This window comes from Oncorhynchus masou, chromosome 7 (assembly GCF_036934945.1).
Source record: "Oncorhynchus masou masou isolate Uvic2021 chromosome 7, UVic_Omas_1.1, whole genome shotgun sequence".
In the NCBI taxonomy this organism is placed as follows: Eukaryota; Metazoa; Chordata; class Actinopteri; order Salmoniformes; family Salmonidae; genus Oncorhynchus; species Oncorhynchus masou.
In genome coordinates this window covers 16,652,145-16,669,804 of record NC_088218.1, presented here as the reverse complement: position 1 = coordinate 16,669,804, position 17,660 = coordinate 16,652,145, and the positions used below count along the sequence as shown (strand labels likewise).

At 47.3% G+C, this 17,660-nt stretch overlaps 1 protein-coding gene across 1 annotated transcript in view; it reads left to right on the top strand.

The window, feature by feature from the left end:
* The first annotated feature begins 6,708 nt into the window (after positions 1-6,708).
* The window catches only part of LOC135543069 (glutamate receptor ionotropic, NMDA 3B-like), a 114,319-nt gene continuing 103,367 nt past the window's right edge, over positions 6,709-17,660 (top strand). Inside the window, exons 1-2 of the mRNA XM_064970165.1 lie at positions 6,709-7,002; positions 7,233-7,433. Of these exons, the coding sequence (XP_064826237.1) occupies positions 6,709-7,002; positions 7,233-7,433 (495 nt within the window). The remainder of the gene's footprint in view (positions 7,003-7,232; positions 7,434-17,660) is intronic.

The window sequence follows — 17,660 nt, the reverse complement described above, 5'->3', positions numbered from 1 at the left end:
CCAAGACAGTTGTGAAGAGGGCACGACAAAACCTATTAACCCTCAGAAGACTGAAAAGATTTGGCATGGGTCCTGAGATCCTCAAAAGGTTCTACAGCTGCACCATTGAGAGCATCCTGACTGGTTGCATCACTGCCTGGTATGGCCTCCGACCGCAAGGCACTACAGAGGGTAGTGTGTACGGCAAAGTACATCACTGACGCCAAGCTTCCAGCCTCCCTAGTCATAGACTCCAGCCACCCTAGTCATAGACTCCAGCCACCCTAGTCATAGACTCCAGCCACCCTAGTCATAGACTCCAGCCACCCTAGTCATCGACTCCAGCCATCTTAGTCATAGACTCCAGCCACCCTAGTCATAGACTCCAGCCACCCTCGTCATAGACTCCAGCCACCCTAGTCATAGACTCCAGCCACCCTAGTCATAGACTCCAGCCACCCTAGTCGTCGACTCCAGCCACCCTCATCATAGACTCCAGCCACCCTAGTCATAGACTCCAGCCACCCTCGTCATAGACTCCAGCCACCCTAGTCATCGACTCCAGCCACCCTAGTCATAGACTCCAGCCATCATAGACTCCAGCCATCCTAGTCATAGACTCCAGCCACCCTAGTCATAGACTCCAGCCACCCTCGTCATAGACTCCAGCCACCCTAGTCATAGACTCCAGCCACCCTAGTCATAGACTCCAGCCACCCTAGTCATAGACTCCAGCCACCCTCGTCATAGACTCCAGCCACCCTAGTCATAGACTCCAGCCATCTTAGTCATAGACTCCAGCCACCCTAGTCATAGACTCCAGCCATCTTAGTCATAGACTCCAGCCACCCTCGTCATAGACTCCAGCCATCTTTGTCATAGACTCCAGCCACCCTAGTCATAGACTCCAGCCACCCTAGTCATCGACTCTAGCCATCTTAGTCATAGACTCCAGCCACCCTAGTCATAGACTCCAGCCATCTTAGTCATAGACTCCAGCCACCCTAGTCATCGACTCCAGCCATCTTAGTCATAGACTCCAGCCACCCTCATCGACTCCAGCCACCTTAGTCATAGACTCGCCACCCTAGTCATAGACTCCAGCCACCCTAGTCATCCAGCCACTCCAGCCACCCTAGTCATAGACTCCAGCCACCCTAGTCATAGACTCCAGCCACCCTCGTCATAGACTCCAGTCATAGACTCCAGCCAGCCCTAGTCATAGACTCCAGCCACTCCAGCCACCCTAGTCATAGACTCCAGCCACCCTAGTCATAGACTCCAGCCACCCTAGACTCCAGCCACCCTAGTCATAGACTCCAGCCACCCTAGTCATAGACTCCAGCCATCTTAGTCATAGACTCCAGCCACCCTAGTCATAGACTCCAGCCATCTTAGTCATAGACTCCAGCCACCCTAGTCATAGACTCCAGCCATCTTAGTCATAGACTCCAGTCATAGACTCCAGCCACCCTAGTCATAGACTCCAGCCACCCTAGTCATCGACTCCAGCCATCTCATAGACTCAGCCATCTTAGTCATAGACTCCAGCCACCCTAGTCATAGACTCCAGCCATCTTAGTCATAGACTCCAGCCACCCTTAGTCATAGTCAGCCACCCTCATAGACTCCAGCCATCTTAGTCATAGACTCCAGCCACCCTAGTCCAGCCACCCTAGTCATAGACTCCAGCCACCCTAGTCATCGACTCCAGCCACCCTAGTCATAGACTCCAGCCACCCTAGTCATAGACTCCAGCCACCCTAGTCATAGACTCCAGCCACCCTAGTCATAGACTCCAGCCACCCTAGTCATCGACTCCAGCCACCCTCGTCATAGACTCCAGCCACCCTAGTCATCGACTCCAGCCATCTTAGTCATAGACTCCAGCCACTCTAGTCATAGACTCCAGCCACCCTCATCATAGACTCCAGCCACCCTAGTCATAGACTCCAGCCACCCTAGTCATAGACTCCAGCCACCCTAGTCATAGACTCCAGCCACCCTAGTCATAGACTCCAGCCACCCTAGTCATAGACTCCAGCCACCCTAGTCACCCCATCTTAGTCTCCAGCCACCCTAGTCATAGACTCCAGCCACCCTCATCATAGACTCCAGCCACCTTAGTCATCGACTCCAGCCACCCTCGTCATAGCCAGCCACCCTCAGTCATAGACTCCAGCCACCTTAGTCATAGACTCCAGCCACATAGACTCCAGCCATCCTAGACTCAGCCATCTAGTCATAGACTCCAGCCACTCCAGCCACCCTAGTCATAGACATCCAGCCACCCTCCAGCCACCCTCATAGACTCCAGCCACCCTAGTCATAGACTCCAGCCACCCTAGTCATAGACTCCAGCCACCCTAGTCATAGACTCCAGCCACCCTAGTCATAGACTCCAGCCACCCTAGTCATCATAGACTCCAGCCACCCTAGTCATAGACTCCAGCCATCTCATAGTCATAGTCACTCCAGCCACCCTAGTCATAGACTCCAGCCATCTTAGTCATAGACTCCAGCCACCCTCATAGACTCCAGCCATCTTAGTCATAGACTCCAGCCACCCTAGTCATAGACTCCAGCCATCTTAGTCATAGACTCCAGCCACCCTAGTCATCTCCAGCCATCTTAGTCATAGACTCCAGCCACCCTAGTCATAGACTCCAGCCATCTTAGTCATAGACTCCAGCCACCCTAGTCATAGACTCCAGCCACCATAGACTCCAGCCACCCTCATCTTAGTCACTCCAGCCATCATAGACTCCAGCCACCCTAGTCATCGACTCCAGCCACTCCATAGTCATCGACTCCAGCCATCCTAGTCATAGACTCCAGCCACCCTCATAGACTCCAGCCACCCTAGTCATAGACTCCAGCCACCCTAGTCATCATAGACTCCAGCCACCCTAGTCATAGACTCCAGCCACCCTAGTCATAGACTCCAGCCACCCTCATAGACTCCAGCCACCCATTCATAGACTCCAGCCACCCTAGTCATAGTCCATATAGACTCCAGCCACCCTAGTCATAGACTCCAGCCACTCCATAGACTCCAGCCACCCTAGTCATAGACTCCAGCCACCCTCATAGACTCCAGCCACCCTAGTCATAGACTCCAGCCACCCTAGTCATAGACTCCAGCCACCCTAGTCATAGACTCCAGCCACCAGCCACCCTAGTCATCGACTCCAGCCATCTCATAGACTAGTCATAGACTCCAGCCACCCTAGTCATAGACTCCAGCCATCTTAGTCATAGACTCCAGCCACCCTAGTCATAGACTCCAGCCATCTTAGTCATAGACTCCAGCCACCCTAGTCATAGACTCCAGCCATCCTAGTCATCTCAGCCACCTAGTCATAGACTCCAGCCACCCTAGTCATAGACTCCAGCCACCCTCCATAGACTCCAGCCACCCTAGTCATAGACTCCAGCCATCCTAGTCTCCAGCCACCCTATAGTCCAGCCACCCTCGTCATAGACTAGACTCCAGCCACCCTAGTCATAGACTCCAGCCACCCTAGTCATCGACTCCAGCCACCCTAGTCATAGACTCCAGCCACCCTAGTCATAGACTCCAGCCATCTTAGTCATAGACTCCAGCCACCCTAGTCATAGACTCCAGCCATCTTAGTCATAGACTCCAGCCACCCTCGTCATAGACTCCAGCCATCTTAGTCATAGACTCCAGCCACCCTAGTCATAGACTCCAGCCACCCTAGTCATCGACTCTAGCCATCTTAGTCATAGACTCCAGCCACCCTAGTCATAGACTCCAGCCATCTTAGTCATAGACTCCAGCCACCCTAGTCATCGACTCCAGCCATCTTAGTCATAGACTCCAGCCACCCTCGTCATAGACTCCAGCCACCCTAGTCATAGACTCCAGCCACCCTAGTCATCGACTCCAGCCACCCTCGTCATAGACTCCAGCCACCCTAGTCATCGACTCCAGCCACCCTAGTCATAGACTCCAGCCACCCTAGTCATAGACTCCAGCCACCCTAGTCATAGACTCCAGCCACCCAGCCATCTAGTCATAGACTCATAGACTCATCTTAGTCATAGACTCCAGCCACCCTAGTCACTCCAGCCACCCCCTCATAGACTCCAGCCATCTTCATAGACTCCAGCCACCCTCCAGCCACCCTAGTCATAGACTCAGCCATAGCCACCCTCTAGACTCCAGCCACCCTAGTCATAGACTCCAGCCATCCCTAGTCATAGACTCCAGCCACCCTAGTCATAGACTCCAGCCACCCTACTCCAGCCACCCATAGACTCCAGTCAGTCATAGACTCCAGCCACCCTCATAGACTCCAGCCATCTTAGTCATAGACTCCAGCCACCCTAGTCAGCCATATTAGTCATAGACTCCAGCCACCCTAGTCATAGACTCCAGCCATCTTAGTCATAGACTCCAGCCACCCTCAGTCATAGACTCCAGCCATCTTCATAGACTCCAGCCACCCTAGACTCCAGCAGCCATAGACTCCAGCCATCCTAGTCATAGACTCCAGCCACCCTAGTCATAGACTCCAGCCACCCTAGTCATAGACTCCAGCCACCCTAGTCATAGTCATAGACTCCAGCCATCCTAGTCATAGACTCCAGCCACCCTAGTCATCTCCAGACTCCAGCCACCCCCTAGTCATAGACTCCAGCCACCCTAGTCATCGACTCCAGCCACCCTAGTCATAGACTCCAGCCACCCTCCAGCCACCCTCATAGTCATAGACTCCAGCCACCCTAGTCATAGACTCCAGCCACCCTTAGTCATAGACTCCAGCCACCCTAGTCATAGACTCCAGCCACTCCATAGACTCCAGCCACCTAGTCATAGACTCCAGCCACCCTAGTCATCGACTCCAGCCACCCTCGTCATAGACTCCAGCCACCCTAGTCATCGACTCCAGCCACCCTAGTCATAGACTCCAGCCACCCTCGTCATAAACTCCAGCCATCTTAGTCATAGACTCCAGCCACCCTAGTCATCTACTCCAGCCATCTTAGTCATAGACTACCAACCTCTGCTACCTGCACGACCAGTGGTACTGGAGCGCCAAGTCAAGGTCCAAGAGGCTTCCAAACAGCTTCTACCCCCAAGCCATAAGACTACTGAACATCTAATCAAATGGCTACCCAGACTACTTTCATTGTCCTGTTATTATCGATGCATAAGTCACTTTAATAACTCTACCCACATGTATATATTACCTCAATTACCTCGACTAACCGGTGCCCCCCACATTCACTCTGTACCGGTACCCCCTGTATATAGCCCTGCTATTGTTATATTACTGCTGCTCTTTAATTATTTGTTACATTTATTTCTTGTTTTTTTAGGTATTTTTCTTAAAACTGCATTGTTGATTAAGGGCTCGTAATTAAGCATTTCACTGTAAGGTCTACCTGTTGTATTCGAGGCATGTGACAAATAACATTTGATTTGAAACTGTGGCTGCTACAGGGGATTTCAGCACCTTGGACAGCACCCACCAAATAGAACACATCTATGTGTCCATCCGTTATCATCTGGAAATTACTTTTTCTCCACTCCCTTCCTCCCTGCCTCATCCCTCCTTCCCTCTTTACCTCCCTCTATCCCTTCCTCATCCCTCCTTTCCTCTTTACCTCCCTCTATCCCTTCCTCATCCCTCCTTCCCTCTTTACCTCCCTCCATCCCTTCCTCATCCCTCCTTTCCTCTTTACCTCCCTCTATCCCTTCCTCATCCCTCCTTCCCTCTTTACCTCCCTCTATCCCTTCCTCATCCCTCCCTCCTTTTCTCTTTCTCCTTTTCCTTTCTGTTATCCCTCCCTACTTGCCCAATGAAAAAAGCCTGAATGAATTGGGGACAATCCTTATCAGTCAGTAGACTATTTTCCGAATGAAACATCAAAGACTTTGTGTGGATTTAGAATCTGAATTAGGAGGGTGAAAATGTGAAGGGGATTAAATTGAATGCTGAACTTAATGGTTCATTGGCTAAAATGCACTGAATGGGCTTGACGGCAAGCTCCAGGCTAAAACAGCAGGCTACTATCGACATCGAGATGAAACGAAGGGAGAATCAAATACCGGAGCAAAAAGTGGTGTTGTCATTTCGAATGGGAAGATAACAGCGCTTATAGAAATCTCATGTGGCTGTACTGCCACGCAAACACTCACGCGCGTGCGCGCGGGCAGCTGGTCTGTCTTCAACCCGCGCCGTCACGCGGGGCGACTGTTCTCAGTTGCACGCGCTCCCCTCTCGTCCTCCGTCGATATCAAGCGTTCCTCTGCCTTCCTTTTTATTTATGAGTAGCCTAACTTAGAAAAAGAAACAGAGAGGCAGCAACCGGATTGCAATACCAGCGTAATGCAGGAAAATAACAAGTCCAAGGAAAGCGGGGGAAACGGAAAAAAAGACGGGGAAAGAGAGAGAAAATGATGTTTTTCTGACGTGCGGACGTTTATCCTCTCTTCCTTTATTATATAATATTTACAGCGTGTCCCTTCTTCCTTTATTATATAATATTTACAGCGTATCTTTTCTTTGTTTGTTTAAACTTAAAGAGAGAAAACAACAACATCAGCTGGGCAGTATTAAAAACAAAACAACTCCCAAGACAAGCCACGAGTGAGAAAAAGAAAACGAGAGATGCTTTCTCGTCTTCTCTCCTCTCCTCTCCTCGATTTTCTTTCGAAGCAACACAATGGAGTATTTGTATCTACTTGGTCGATGGATGTGCAACTACTTTATACCCAGGAGAATTCGCCCATCTCCTTTTTTCACTGGGAGATTTATCCCGCTGTTGGTCTTCCTCCATGGCTTCGTTTTCCATCCCGATCCGTGCCTCTCCCACCCCCAGCCATGTCACATCCTGGCTCGGATTGGACACACGGTTCGTCTCGGTGCTCTGCTTCCTACCAGACAACCAGCCAGGGTACATAACGCTCTAAACAGAGCCTTGACCAGCCTGAAGCACCGGGCTGGAGAAGGCAACCCGCCTCTTCTGCCCTACAACCTCACCCTGGAGGTAACAGGTTCATTCATTCATTCATTAGTTCATTCATGAAAGAGTTAATGTCTCTGAAATGCTCTCATGTGGATCATCCATCCATAATTAATTAATTCAACTGGCAACTAGCCATTCAGTCAGTTAGATTGTGTCTGAAATGACACCCTATTCCCTACACTTGTATGGGATAGGGTGCTTGTAGGGAACAGGGTGTAATGTCAGACTCTCTCTCCCTTCCCTGTCTGGAGGTGGTGTCTCGGTCCCCGTCTGGTGGCGACCCTGTCTCCCTGTCCAGGTGTGTGTGTCAGGAGCTGGTTGTGCGAGGGGTGACAGGTGTCCTGGCCTTCCCTCGTTCACCAGAAGAACTCATCCACATCGACTTCCTGTCCTCCTTCCTGGAAATACCTTTTATATCACTACTGGAGGACCTAGAACCACTCAGAGTTAAGGTAGGATCTAGAACCACTCAGAACTAAGGTAAGACTGAGAACCACTCAGGGCCAATGAATGACCTAGAACCACTCAGAGTTAAGGTAGGACCTAGAACCACTCAGAGTTAAGGTAGGATATAGAACCGCTCAGAGTTAAGGTAGGATTGAGAACTGCTCAGAGTTAAGGTATGATCTAGAACCGCTCAGAGACAATGTAGGACCAAGAACCACTCAGAGCTAAGATGGGACCTAGAAGCATTCAGAGCTAAGGTATAGGAACCTTTTACTGGAGGACCTAGAACCACTGAGAGTGATGAGTTTCATATCTTTAGAGATGTAGTGATTAGTTTCATATCGTTACAAACATAGTGATTAGTTTCATATCTTTACAGATGGAGTGATTAGTTTCATATCGTTACAAACATAGTGCTTAGTTTCATATCTTTACAGGTGGAGTGAATAGTTTCATATCTTTACAGGTGGAGTGATTAGTTTCATATCTTTACATATGGAGTGATTAGTTTCATATCGTTACAAACAGAGGGATTAGTTTCATATCTTTACAGACGGAGTGATTAATTTCATATCTTTACAGGTGGAGTGATTAGTTTCATATCTTTACAGGTGGAGTGATTAGTTTCATATCGTTACAAACAGAGTGATTAGTTTCATATCTTTACAGGTGGAGTGATTAGTTTCATATCGTTACAAACAGAGTGATTAGTTTCATATATTTACAGATGGAGTGATTAGTTTCATATCGTTACAAACAGAGGGATTAGTTTCATATCTTTACAGATGGAGTGATTAGTTTCATATCTTTACAGGTGGAGTGATTAGTTTCATATCGTTACAAACAGAGTGATTAGTTTCATATCTTTACAGATGGAGTGATTAGTTTCATATCAGATGTTTACAAACAAACAGGGATTAGTTTCATATCTTTTTACAGGTGGAGTGATTAGTTTCATATCTTTACAGGTGGAGTGATTAGTTTCATATCGTTACAAACAGAGTGATTAGTTTCATATCTTTACAGGTGGAGTGATTAGTTTCATATCGTTACAAACAGAGTGATTAGTTTCATATCTTTACAGATGGAGTGATTCGTTTCATATCGTTACAAACAGAGGGATTAGTTTCATATCTTTACAGATGGAGTGATTAGTTTCATATTATTACAAACAGAGGGATTAGTTTCATATCTTTACAGCTGGAGTGAATAGTTTCATATCTTTACAGGAGGAGTGATTACTTTCATATCTTTACAGGTGGAGTGATTAGTTTCATATCGTTACAAACAGAGTGATTAGTTTCATATCTTTACAGGTGGAGTGATTAGTTTCATATCGTTACAAACAGAGTGATTAGTTTCATATCTTTACAGGTGGAGTGATTAGTTTCATATCTTTACAGGTGGAGTGATTAGTTTCATATCTTTACAGGTGGAGGGATTAGTTTCATATCGTTACAAACAGAGTGATTAGTTTCATATCTTTACAGGTGGAGGGATTAGTTTCATATCGTTACAAACAGAGTGATTAGTTTCATATCTTTACAGAAGGAGTGATTAGTTCCATATCTTTACAGGTGGAGGGATTAGTTTCATATCTTTACAGATGGAGTGATTAGTTTCATATCTTTACAGACGGAGGGATTAGTTCCATATCTTTACAGAAGGAGTGATTAGTTTCATATCTTTACAGACGGAGGGATTAGTTTCATATCTTTACAGGTGGAGTGATTAGTTTCATATCTTTACAGACGGAGGGATTAGTTCCATATCTTTACAGATGGAGTGATTAGTTTCATATCTTTACAGACGGAGGGATTAGTTTCATATCTTTACAGACGGAGGCATTAGTTCCATATCTTTACAGACGGAGGGATTAGTTCCATATCTTTACAGACGGAGGGATTAGTTCCATATCTTTACAGACGGAGGGATTAGTTCCATATCTTTACAGGTGGAGTGATTAGTTCCATATCTTTACAGGTGGAGGGATTAGTTCCATATCTTTACAGACGGAGGGATTAGTTCCATATCTTTACAGACGGAGGGATTAGTTCCATATCTTTACAGGTGGAGGGATTAGTTCCATATCTTTACAGGTGGAGGGATTAGTTCCATATCTTTACAGATGGAGTGATTAGTTCCATATCTTTACAGGTGGAGGGATTAGTTCCATATCTTTACAGACGGAGGGATTAGTTCCATATCTTTACAGACGGAGTGATTAGTTCCATATCTTTACAGATGGAGTGATTAGTTTCATATCGTTACAAACCGAGTGATTAGTTTCATATCGTTACAAACAGAGTGATTAGTTTCATATCTTTACAGACGGAGTGATTAGTTTCATATCTTTACAGCTGGAGTGAATAGTTTCATATCTTTACAGTTTCATATCTTTACAGGTGGAGTGATTAGTTTCATATCTTTACAGGTGGAGTGATTAGTTTCATATCGTTACAAACAGAGTGATTAGTTCCATATCTTTACAGGTGGAGTGATTAGTTCCATATCTTTACAGGTGGAGGGATTAGTTCCATATCTTTACAGACGGAGGGATTAGTTCCATATCTTTACAGACGGAGGGATTAGTTCCATATCTTTACAGGTGGAGGGATTAGTTCCATATCTTTACAGGTGGAGGGATTAGTTCCATATCTTTACAGATGGAGTGATTAGTTCCATATCTTTACAGGTGGAGGGATTAGTTCCATATCTTTACAGACGGAGGGATTAGTTCCATATCTTTACAGACGGAGTGATTAGTTCCATATCTTTACAGATGGAGTGATTAGTTTCATATCGTTACAAACCGAGTGATTAGTTTCATATCGTTACAAACAGAGTGATTAGTTTCATATCTTTACAGACGGAGTGATTAGTTTCATATCTTTACAGCTGGAGTGAATAGTTTCATATCTTTACAGGTGGAGTGATTAGTTTCATATCTTTACAGGTGGAGTGATTAGTTTCATATCGTTACAAACAGAGTGATTAGTTTCATATCTTTACAGGTGGAGTGATTAGTTTCATATCGTTACAAACAGAGTGATTAGTTTCATATCTTTACAGGTGGAGTGATTAGTTTCATATCTTTACAGGTGGAGTGATTAGTTTCATATCGTTACAAACAGAGTGATTAGTTTCATATCGTTACAAACAGAGTGATTAGTTTCATATCTTTACAGGTGGAGTGATTAGTTTCATATCGTTACAAACAGAGTGATTAGTTTCATATCTTTACAGACGGAGTGATTAGTTTCATATCTTTACAGATGGAGTGATTAGTTTCATATCGTTACAAACAGAGTGATTAGTTTCATATCGTTACAAACAGAGTGATTAGTTTCATATATTTACAGATGGAGTGATTAGTTTCATATTGTTACAAACAGAGTGATTAGTTTCATTAGTAGGAGAGAAATAACTGTGTTTTCAACTGCGCAGTTTATTAACAAAACCCACTGGAAAACAGAATAATAAAATAAATGGGTACATAACACAACACACACCAGGACAGACGTTCACAAGCACTTACAATAAACAATCACCCACAAGGACATGAGGGGGAACAGAGGGTTAAATACACAACATGTAATTGATGGGATTGGAACCAGGTGTGATGGAAGACGAGACCCCCGATGTCCAGAGGGGATGGAGGAACCTCCCGCACCTCCGACTCCTGGAGCGGGCCAGCCACCACTGGGTTGAGGAGAGACACATGGAACGAGGGGTTAATACGGTAATAGGGTGGAAGCTGTAACCTATAACAAATCTCATTCACTCTCCTCAGGACTTTAAATGGCCCCACAAACCGCCGACCCAGCTTCCGGCAGGGCAGGTGGAGGGGCAGGCTGGAAGGGATAGAGGTTAGTGGAGGAGTGGCAGAGCGAGTTCTGTGCCATCTCGGCCCAGTGCACGAACGCCGCCCACTCCCCCGGCTGGGCCTGGCAATAGGACCGCAGAAATATGCCAATATCCTGGTTAACTCTCTCCACCTGCCCATTACTCTCGGGGTGAAGCCCTGAAGTAAGGCTGATCGAGACCCCCAGACATTCCATGAATGCCTAGACGTGAACTGGGGACGCCGATCAGACACTATATCCTCAGGCAACCAGTAGTGCCAGAAGACGTGTTTAAACAAGGCCTGTAGGGCCATAGGGAGACCGGGCAGAGGGAGGAGAGGACAGGACAGGACAATGACCAGGATCGCGGTGTAACCCTGTGAGAGTGGAAGATCAGTCAGATAATCCACTGACAGGTGCGACCAAGACCGCTGCGGAATGAGTAAGGGGTGTAGGAGTGGGATCCATGGGACGCTCCTCTGTGTCATACAACCGGGACAATGTGTCTGCCTTCTTGTTCTGGGAGCCTGGTCTGTAGTAAGGGTAAACACAAAACGGGGGAAAAACATGGCCCACCTTGCCTGACGTGGGTTCAGTCTACTCACTGCCCGATGTACTCCAGATTGCGGTAGTCAGTTCAGATGAAATAAAGGGTGTCTAGCCCCCTCAAGCCAATGTCTCCACGCCTTCAAGGCCTTTACGACAGCCAACAGCTCCCGGTCCCCTCATAGTTTTGCTCCGCCGAGCTGAGCTTCTTTGAGAAGAAGGCACAGGGGAGGCGCTTCGGTGGCTTACCCGAGCGTTGAGAGAGCACAGCTCCTATCCCAGCCTCGGACGCGTCCACCACTATTAACGCCAAAGAGGGATCCGGATGGGCCAGCAAGGGAGCCGAGGTAAATAGAGCCCTCAGGTGACTAAAAGCCCTGTCTGCCTCAGCTGACCACTGCAAGCGTACCGGGCCCCCCTTCAGCAGTGAGGTAATGGGAGCCGCTACCTGACCAATACCCCAGATAACCTGCCGCTCTACCCTCGGGCAGGTGGTCCAAGACTGCTCAGAAACGGCAGGTGAACTCCTCAAACTGGTCCAACGCTGCATCTTCCCCTCTCCACACAGCGAGACCCCGTTTGTGCTGGTGGAGGTGCTGGAAGAACTCCCTGGCTCTCCCAGTGGGCCATTGTCTGGACAACGCGGTCCATGGCGGTGCCAAGATGGTGAAGCATTGCTGCATGCTCCTGGACGCGTTCCTCCACCCGTATACCCGGGGTACCTGCTCCTGCTGACTCCATAAGTTTGGGTCAGTGATTCTGTAAGGGGTGCAAACTGGCGGCAGAGAATTCCGACGCAGGAGAGAAATAACTGTGTTTTCAACGGCGCAGTTTATTAACAAAACCCACCGGAAAAACAGAATAATAAAATAAATGGGTACATAACCCAACACACACCAGGACAGACGTTCACAAGCACTTACAATAAACAATCACCCACAAGGACATGAGGGGGAACAGAGGGTTAAATACACAACATGTAATTGATGGGATTGGAACCAGGTGTGATGGAAGACAAGACAAAACCAAAGAGGATCAGCGATGGCTAGAAAGTTGGTGACTTCGACCGCCTAACAAGGAGAGGGACCAACTTCGGCGGAAGTCGTGACATGCGTACATCACCCAAAGCACACCAGGACAGACGAGCACAAGTACTTACAATAAACATATCTTTACAGAAGGAGGGAATAGTTTCATATCTTTACAGGTGGAGTGATTAGTTCCATATCTTTACAGAAGGAGGGATTAGTTCCATATCTTTACAGAAGGAGGGATTAGTTCCATATCTTTACAGAAGGAGGGATTAGTTCCATATCTTTACAGAAGGAGGGATTAGTTCCATATCTTTACAGAAGGAGGGATTAGTTCCATATCTTTACAGATGGAGGGATTAGTTCCATATCTTTACAGAAGGAGGGAATAGTTTCATATTTTTACAGGTGGAGTGATTAGTTCCATATCTTTACAGAAGGAGGGATTAGTTCCATATCTTTACAGAAGGAGGGATTAGTTCCATATCTTTACAGAAGGAGGGATTAGTTCCATATCTTTACAGACGGAGGGATTAGTTCCATATCTTTACAGAAGGAGGGAATAGTTTCATATCTTTACAGGTGGAGTGATTAGTTCCATATCTTTACAGAAGGAGGGATTAGTTCCATATCTTTACAGAAGGAGGGATTAGTTCCATATCTTTACAGACGGAGGGATTAGTTCCATATCTTTACAGAAGGAGGGATTAGTTTCATATCTTTACAGAAGGAGGGATTAGTTTCATATCTTTACAGGTGGAGTGATTTGTTTCATATCTTTACAGATGGAGTGATTCGTTTCATATCTTTACAGACGGCGTGATTCGTTTCATATCTTTACAGGTGGAGTGATTCGTTTCATATCTTTACAGATGGAGTGATTCTTTCATATCGTTACAAACAGAGTGATTTGTTTCATATCTTTACAGATGGAGTGATTAGTTAAATATCTTTACAGACTAAGTGATTAGTTCTAGTTTTTACAGATGGAGTGATTAGTTTCATATCTTTACAGACGGAGTGATTAGTTTCATATCTCTACAGACGGAGTGATTCTTTTCATATCTCTACAGACGGAGTGATTCTTTTCATATCTTTACAGATGGAGTGATTCGTTTCATATCTTTACAGATGGAGTGATTCGTTTCATATCTTTACAGACGGCGTGATTCGTTTCATATCATTACAGATGGAGGGATTAGTTCCATATCTTTACAGACGTAGCGGTTGTGTGCGTGTTAGTATTCCTAGTGGCAGCCTAAGCTGTGTGCCAGTCAGTCAGTCAGTCTCGTCTCAGACATATCCTCATCTCTACGGCTGAGCAGCCAACTGCAACACAAGGCAACACACACACACACACACACACACACACACACACACACACACACACACACACACACACACACACACACACACACACACACACACACACACACACACACACACACACACACACACACACACACACACACACACACACACACACACACACACTCACAGGCTCAGGATTCAAGAGAAAGACTGTGGTGGGACGAAAGAGAGAGAGCCAGTCAGAGAGATAGAGGTAAGGAGGAGTGTGAGGAAGGGATAGAGGGGGGTAGAGAGAGAAAGAGAGAGGGGGAGAGGAGGGAGGACTATGCTGAATGGAGTGTAATCTGTCATGCTATTGGAAAAGTGAACCATTCAGAACTGAACTCTGTCTAGTTCTGGCCACAGAAGAGGGAGGAGATGAGGAGGAGAGGAAGAGAGAGGGAGGAGATGGGGAGGAGGGGTAGAGAGAGGGAAGAGATGAGGAGGAGGGGAGGAGATGAGGAGGAGGGGAAGAGAGAGGGAGGAGATGGGGATAAGGGGAAGAGAGAGGGAAGAGAAGAGGAGGAGGGGACGAGAGAGGGAGGAGATGGGGAGGAGGGGAAGAGAGAGGGAGGAGATGGGGAGGAGGGGAAGAGAGAGGGAGGAGATGGGGAGGAGGGGACGAGAGGGAGGAGGGGTACAGAGAGGGAGAATATGAGGAGGGGAACAGAGAGGGAGGATATGAGGATGAGAAGAGAGAGTGAGGATATGAGGAGGAGGAGAAGAAGAGAGAGGGAGGAGATGAGGAGGAGGGGAACAGAGAGGGAGGATATGAGGAGGGGAAGAGAGAGGGAGGAGCAGATGAGGAGGGGAACAGAGAGGGAGGATATAAGGAGGAGGAGAAGAGAGGGAGGATATGAGGAGGAGAAGAAGAGAGAGGGAGGAGATGAGGAGGACGGGAACATAGAGGGAGGATATGAGGAGGTGGAGTAGAAGAGAGAGGGAGGATATGAGGAGGAGGAGGAGGAGGAGAAGAGAGAGGGAGGATATGAGGAGGTGGAGGAGAAGAGAGAGGGAGGCACTTAGCAGTAGCAAGCTAACGGATACATGCGGATGGGTGGCTCTATTAAAGCTGTCTGTCTGTGTGTCTGTATGTCTGTCTGTATTTGTGTGTGTGCGTGTGAATGTACAGACCTACACACCCAAAAGTGTGTGACTTGGCAGATGAGAGTGATAATTCCTCCTAATGTACTTTAGATAATTATAATGATAGAATGACCTGAAGAAATAAATCACACTGATGGAGGATAGGATGTAGGGAGGAGTGGAGAGGATGAGGGGAGAAGATGGAGGAGAGAAGGAAAATGGAGAGAAAAACTGGAAAGGATGAAGGAGGGGAGGGGAGAGGAGAGGAGGAAAGTGGAGAGTATAGAGGAGGGGAGGGGAGAGGAGAGGTGGAAAGTGGAGAGGATGGAGGGGAGGTGAGAGGAGGAAAGTGGAGAGGATGAAGGAAAGGAGAGTATAAGAGGAAAGTGGAGAGGAGAGGAGAGGAGAAGAGAAGAGGAAAGTGGAGAGGATGCAGGAGAGGAGGGGAGTGGAGAGGAGAGGAGAGGAGAAGAGAAGAGGAAAGTGGAGAGGATGGAGGAGAGGAGGGGAGTGGAGAGGAGAGGAGGATGAAGGAGAGGATGGGATAGGAGCCAATTGGAGAGGATGGAGGAGAGTAAGGAAGAGGAGAGGAGAAGAGGAAAGTGGAGAGGATGGAGGAGAGGAGAGTGGAGGAGAGGAGAGGAGAGGAGAGGAGGAAAGTAGAGAGGATGGAGGAGAGGAGAGGAGAAGAGAAGAGGAAAATGGAGAGGGGGAGAAGAGGGGATGGAGGAGAGGAGAGGAGAAGAGAAGAGGAAAATGGAGAGGATGGAGGAGAGGGGGAGAAGAGGGGATGGAGGAGAGGAGAGGATGGAGGAGAGGAGGGGAGGGGAGAGGAGAGGAGAGGAGGAAAGTGGAGAGGAGAGGAGAGGAGAGGAGGAGGAAAGGACAGAGGATGGAGGAGAGGAGAAGAGAAGAGGAAAATGGAGAGGATGGAGGAGAGGGGATGGAGGAGAGGAGAGGATGGAGGAGAGGAGGGGAGGGGAGAGGAGAGGAGAGGAGGAAAGTGGAGAGGAGAGGAGAGGAGAGGAGGAAAGGAGAGAGGATGGAGGAGAGGAGAAGAGAAGAGGAAAATGGAGAGGATGGAGGAGAGGGGAGAAGAGGGGATGGAGGAGAGGAGAGGATGGAGGATAGGAGAGGAGTAGAGAGGATGGAGGAGAGGAGAAGAGAAGAGGAAAATGGAGAGGATGGAGGAGAGGGGGAGAAGAGGGGATGGAGGAGAGGAGAGGATGGAGGAGAGGAGGGGAGAGGAGAGGAGAAGAGGAATGTGGAGAGGAGAGGAGGTACTATCTTCAAAATGGTGCTGCTAATGCTGCCACAGATGCTATATAATGGCACAGATACAAAGATGAGTTGTCTATCCATCTCTATGTCTGTAACTAAGGTTTGGAGTTGTTCTTGGGCAGGTCACATGCTGTTGTTATGATTAGATGTCACTGTTTGTTGAGAACTAACTCTCCTCCATTGTGATCTGTTCATCCAGCACTCTTTCATTCCCTCTCATTCTTCCCTCCCTCACTGTAGAAGTAGAAGACTAGAACATTAAAAAGCTAATTTAGTCTCTCTGAATGTAATCACATTTAATCCTCAAACCCTGATTATGAAGAATGGTACTGTTGCCAAGTGCTGGTCTTTCAAAGACACACACACACACACACACACACACACACACACACACACCTCAAATACACTACACGTTTGAAAGTTCTCCTGCAACAGGGTGATCATATTTAGATCCTGCTGTACATCTGTGAGCATGCACATCCACTCCACTCCACAAACACACACACACACACACAATGTCATAGACCTCTCTTAATAAACAATGTCATAGACCTCTCTTAATAAACAATGTCATAGACCCATCTTAATAAACAATGTCATGGGCCTATCTAATTACATATACATGTAGTAATGAATGGTGTAGGAAGGAGAAATCTATACAACAACAATAGCAACATAAACAACAATGAGTAAATAAACAGTTGCTTCATTCATTATTTAGAGTGCTGCATTAAGGGATGGCTGAGCTGTTGTATGTTGTGTGCATGTGGCTTATATACTGTAGTTGACTGTATGGACCGACACGTGCACAGACAGGAGTCTACCTGTGCCAAGCACATGCCCCGTTGCCCTCCCACTCGGCAAGTGCTCTTTTAGGTGGTATATATATATATATATTTCTTTTGTATACAGTTTTTGTGGTTGTTGTTCTAATCCCACTGCCCGCAAGTCGTCGTGACGACGTCAAGTTCACCACGCCCTACCCTGTCCGTTGGTTGCGCCTGTTGGTCTGCGCTGTCCAGAGCCTGAGCGCTCCCGGGTTGCGCCTGTTTCCCTGTCTGCCCGGTACGGAGACTGACACACCCAGTATCCA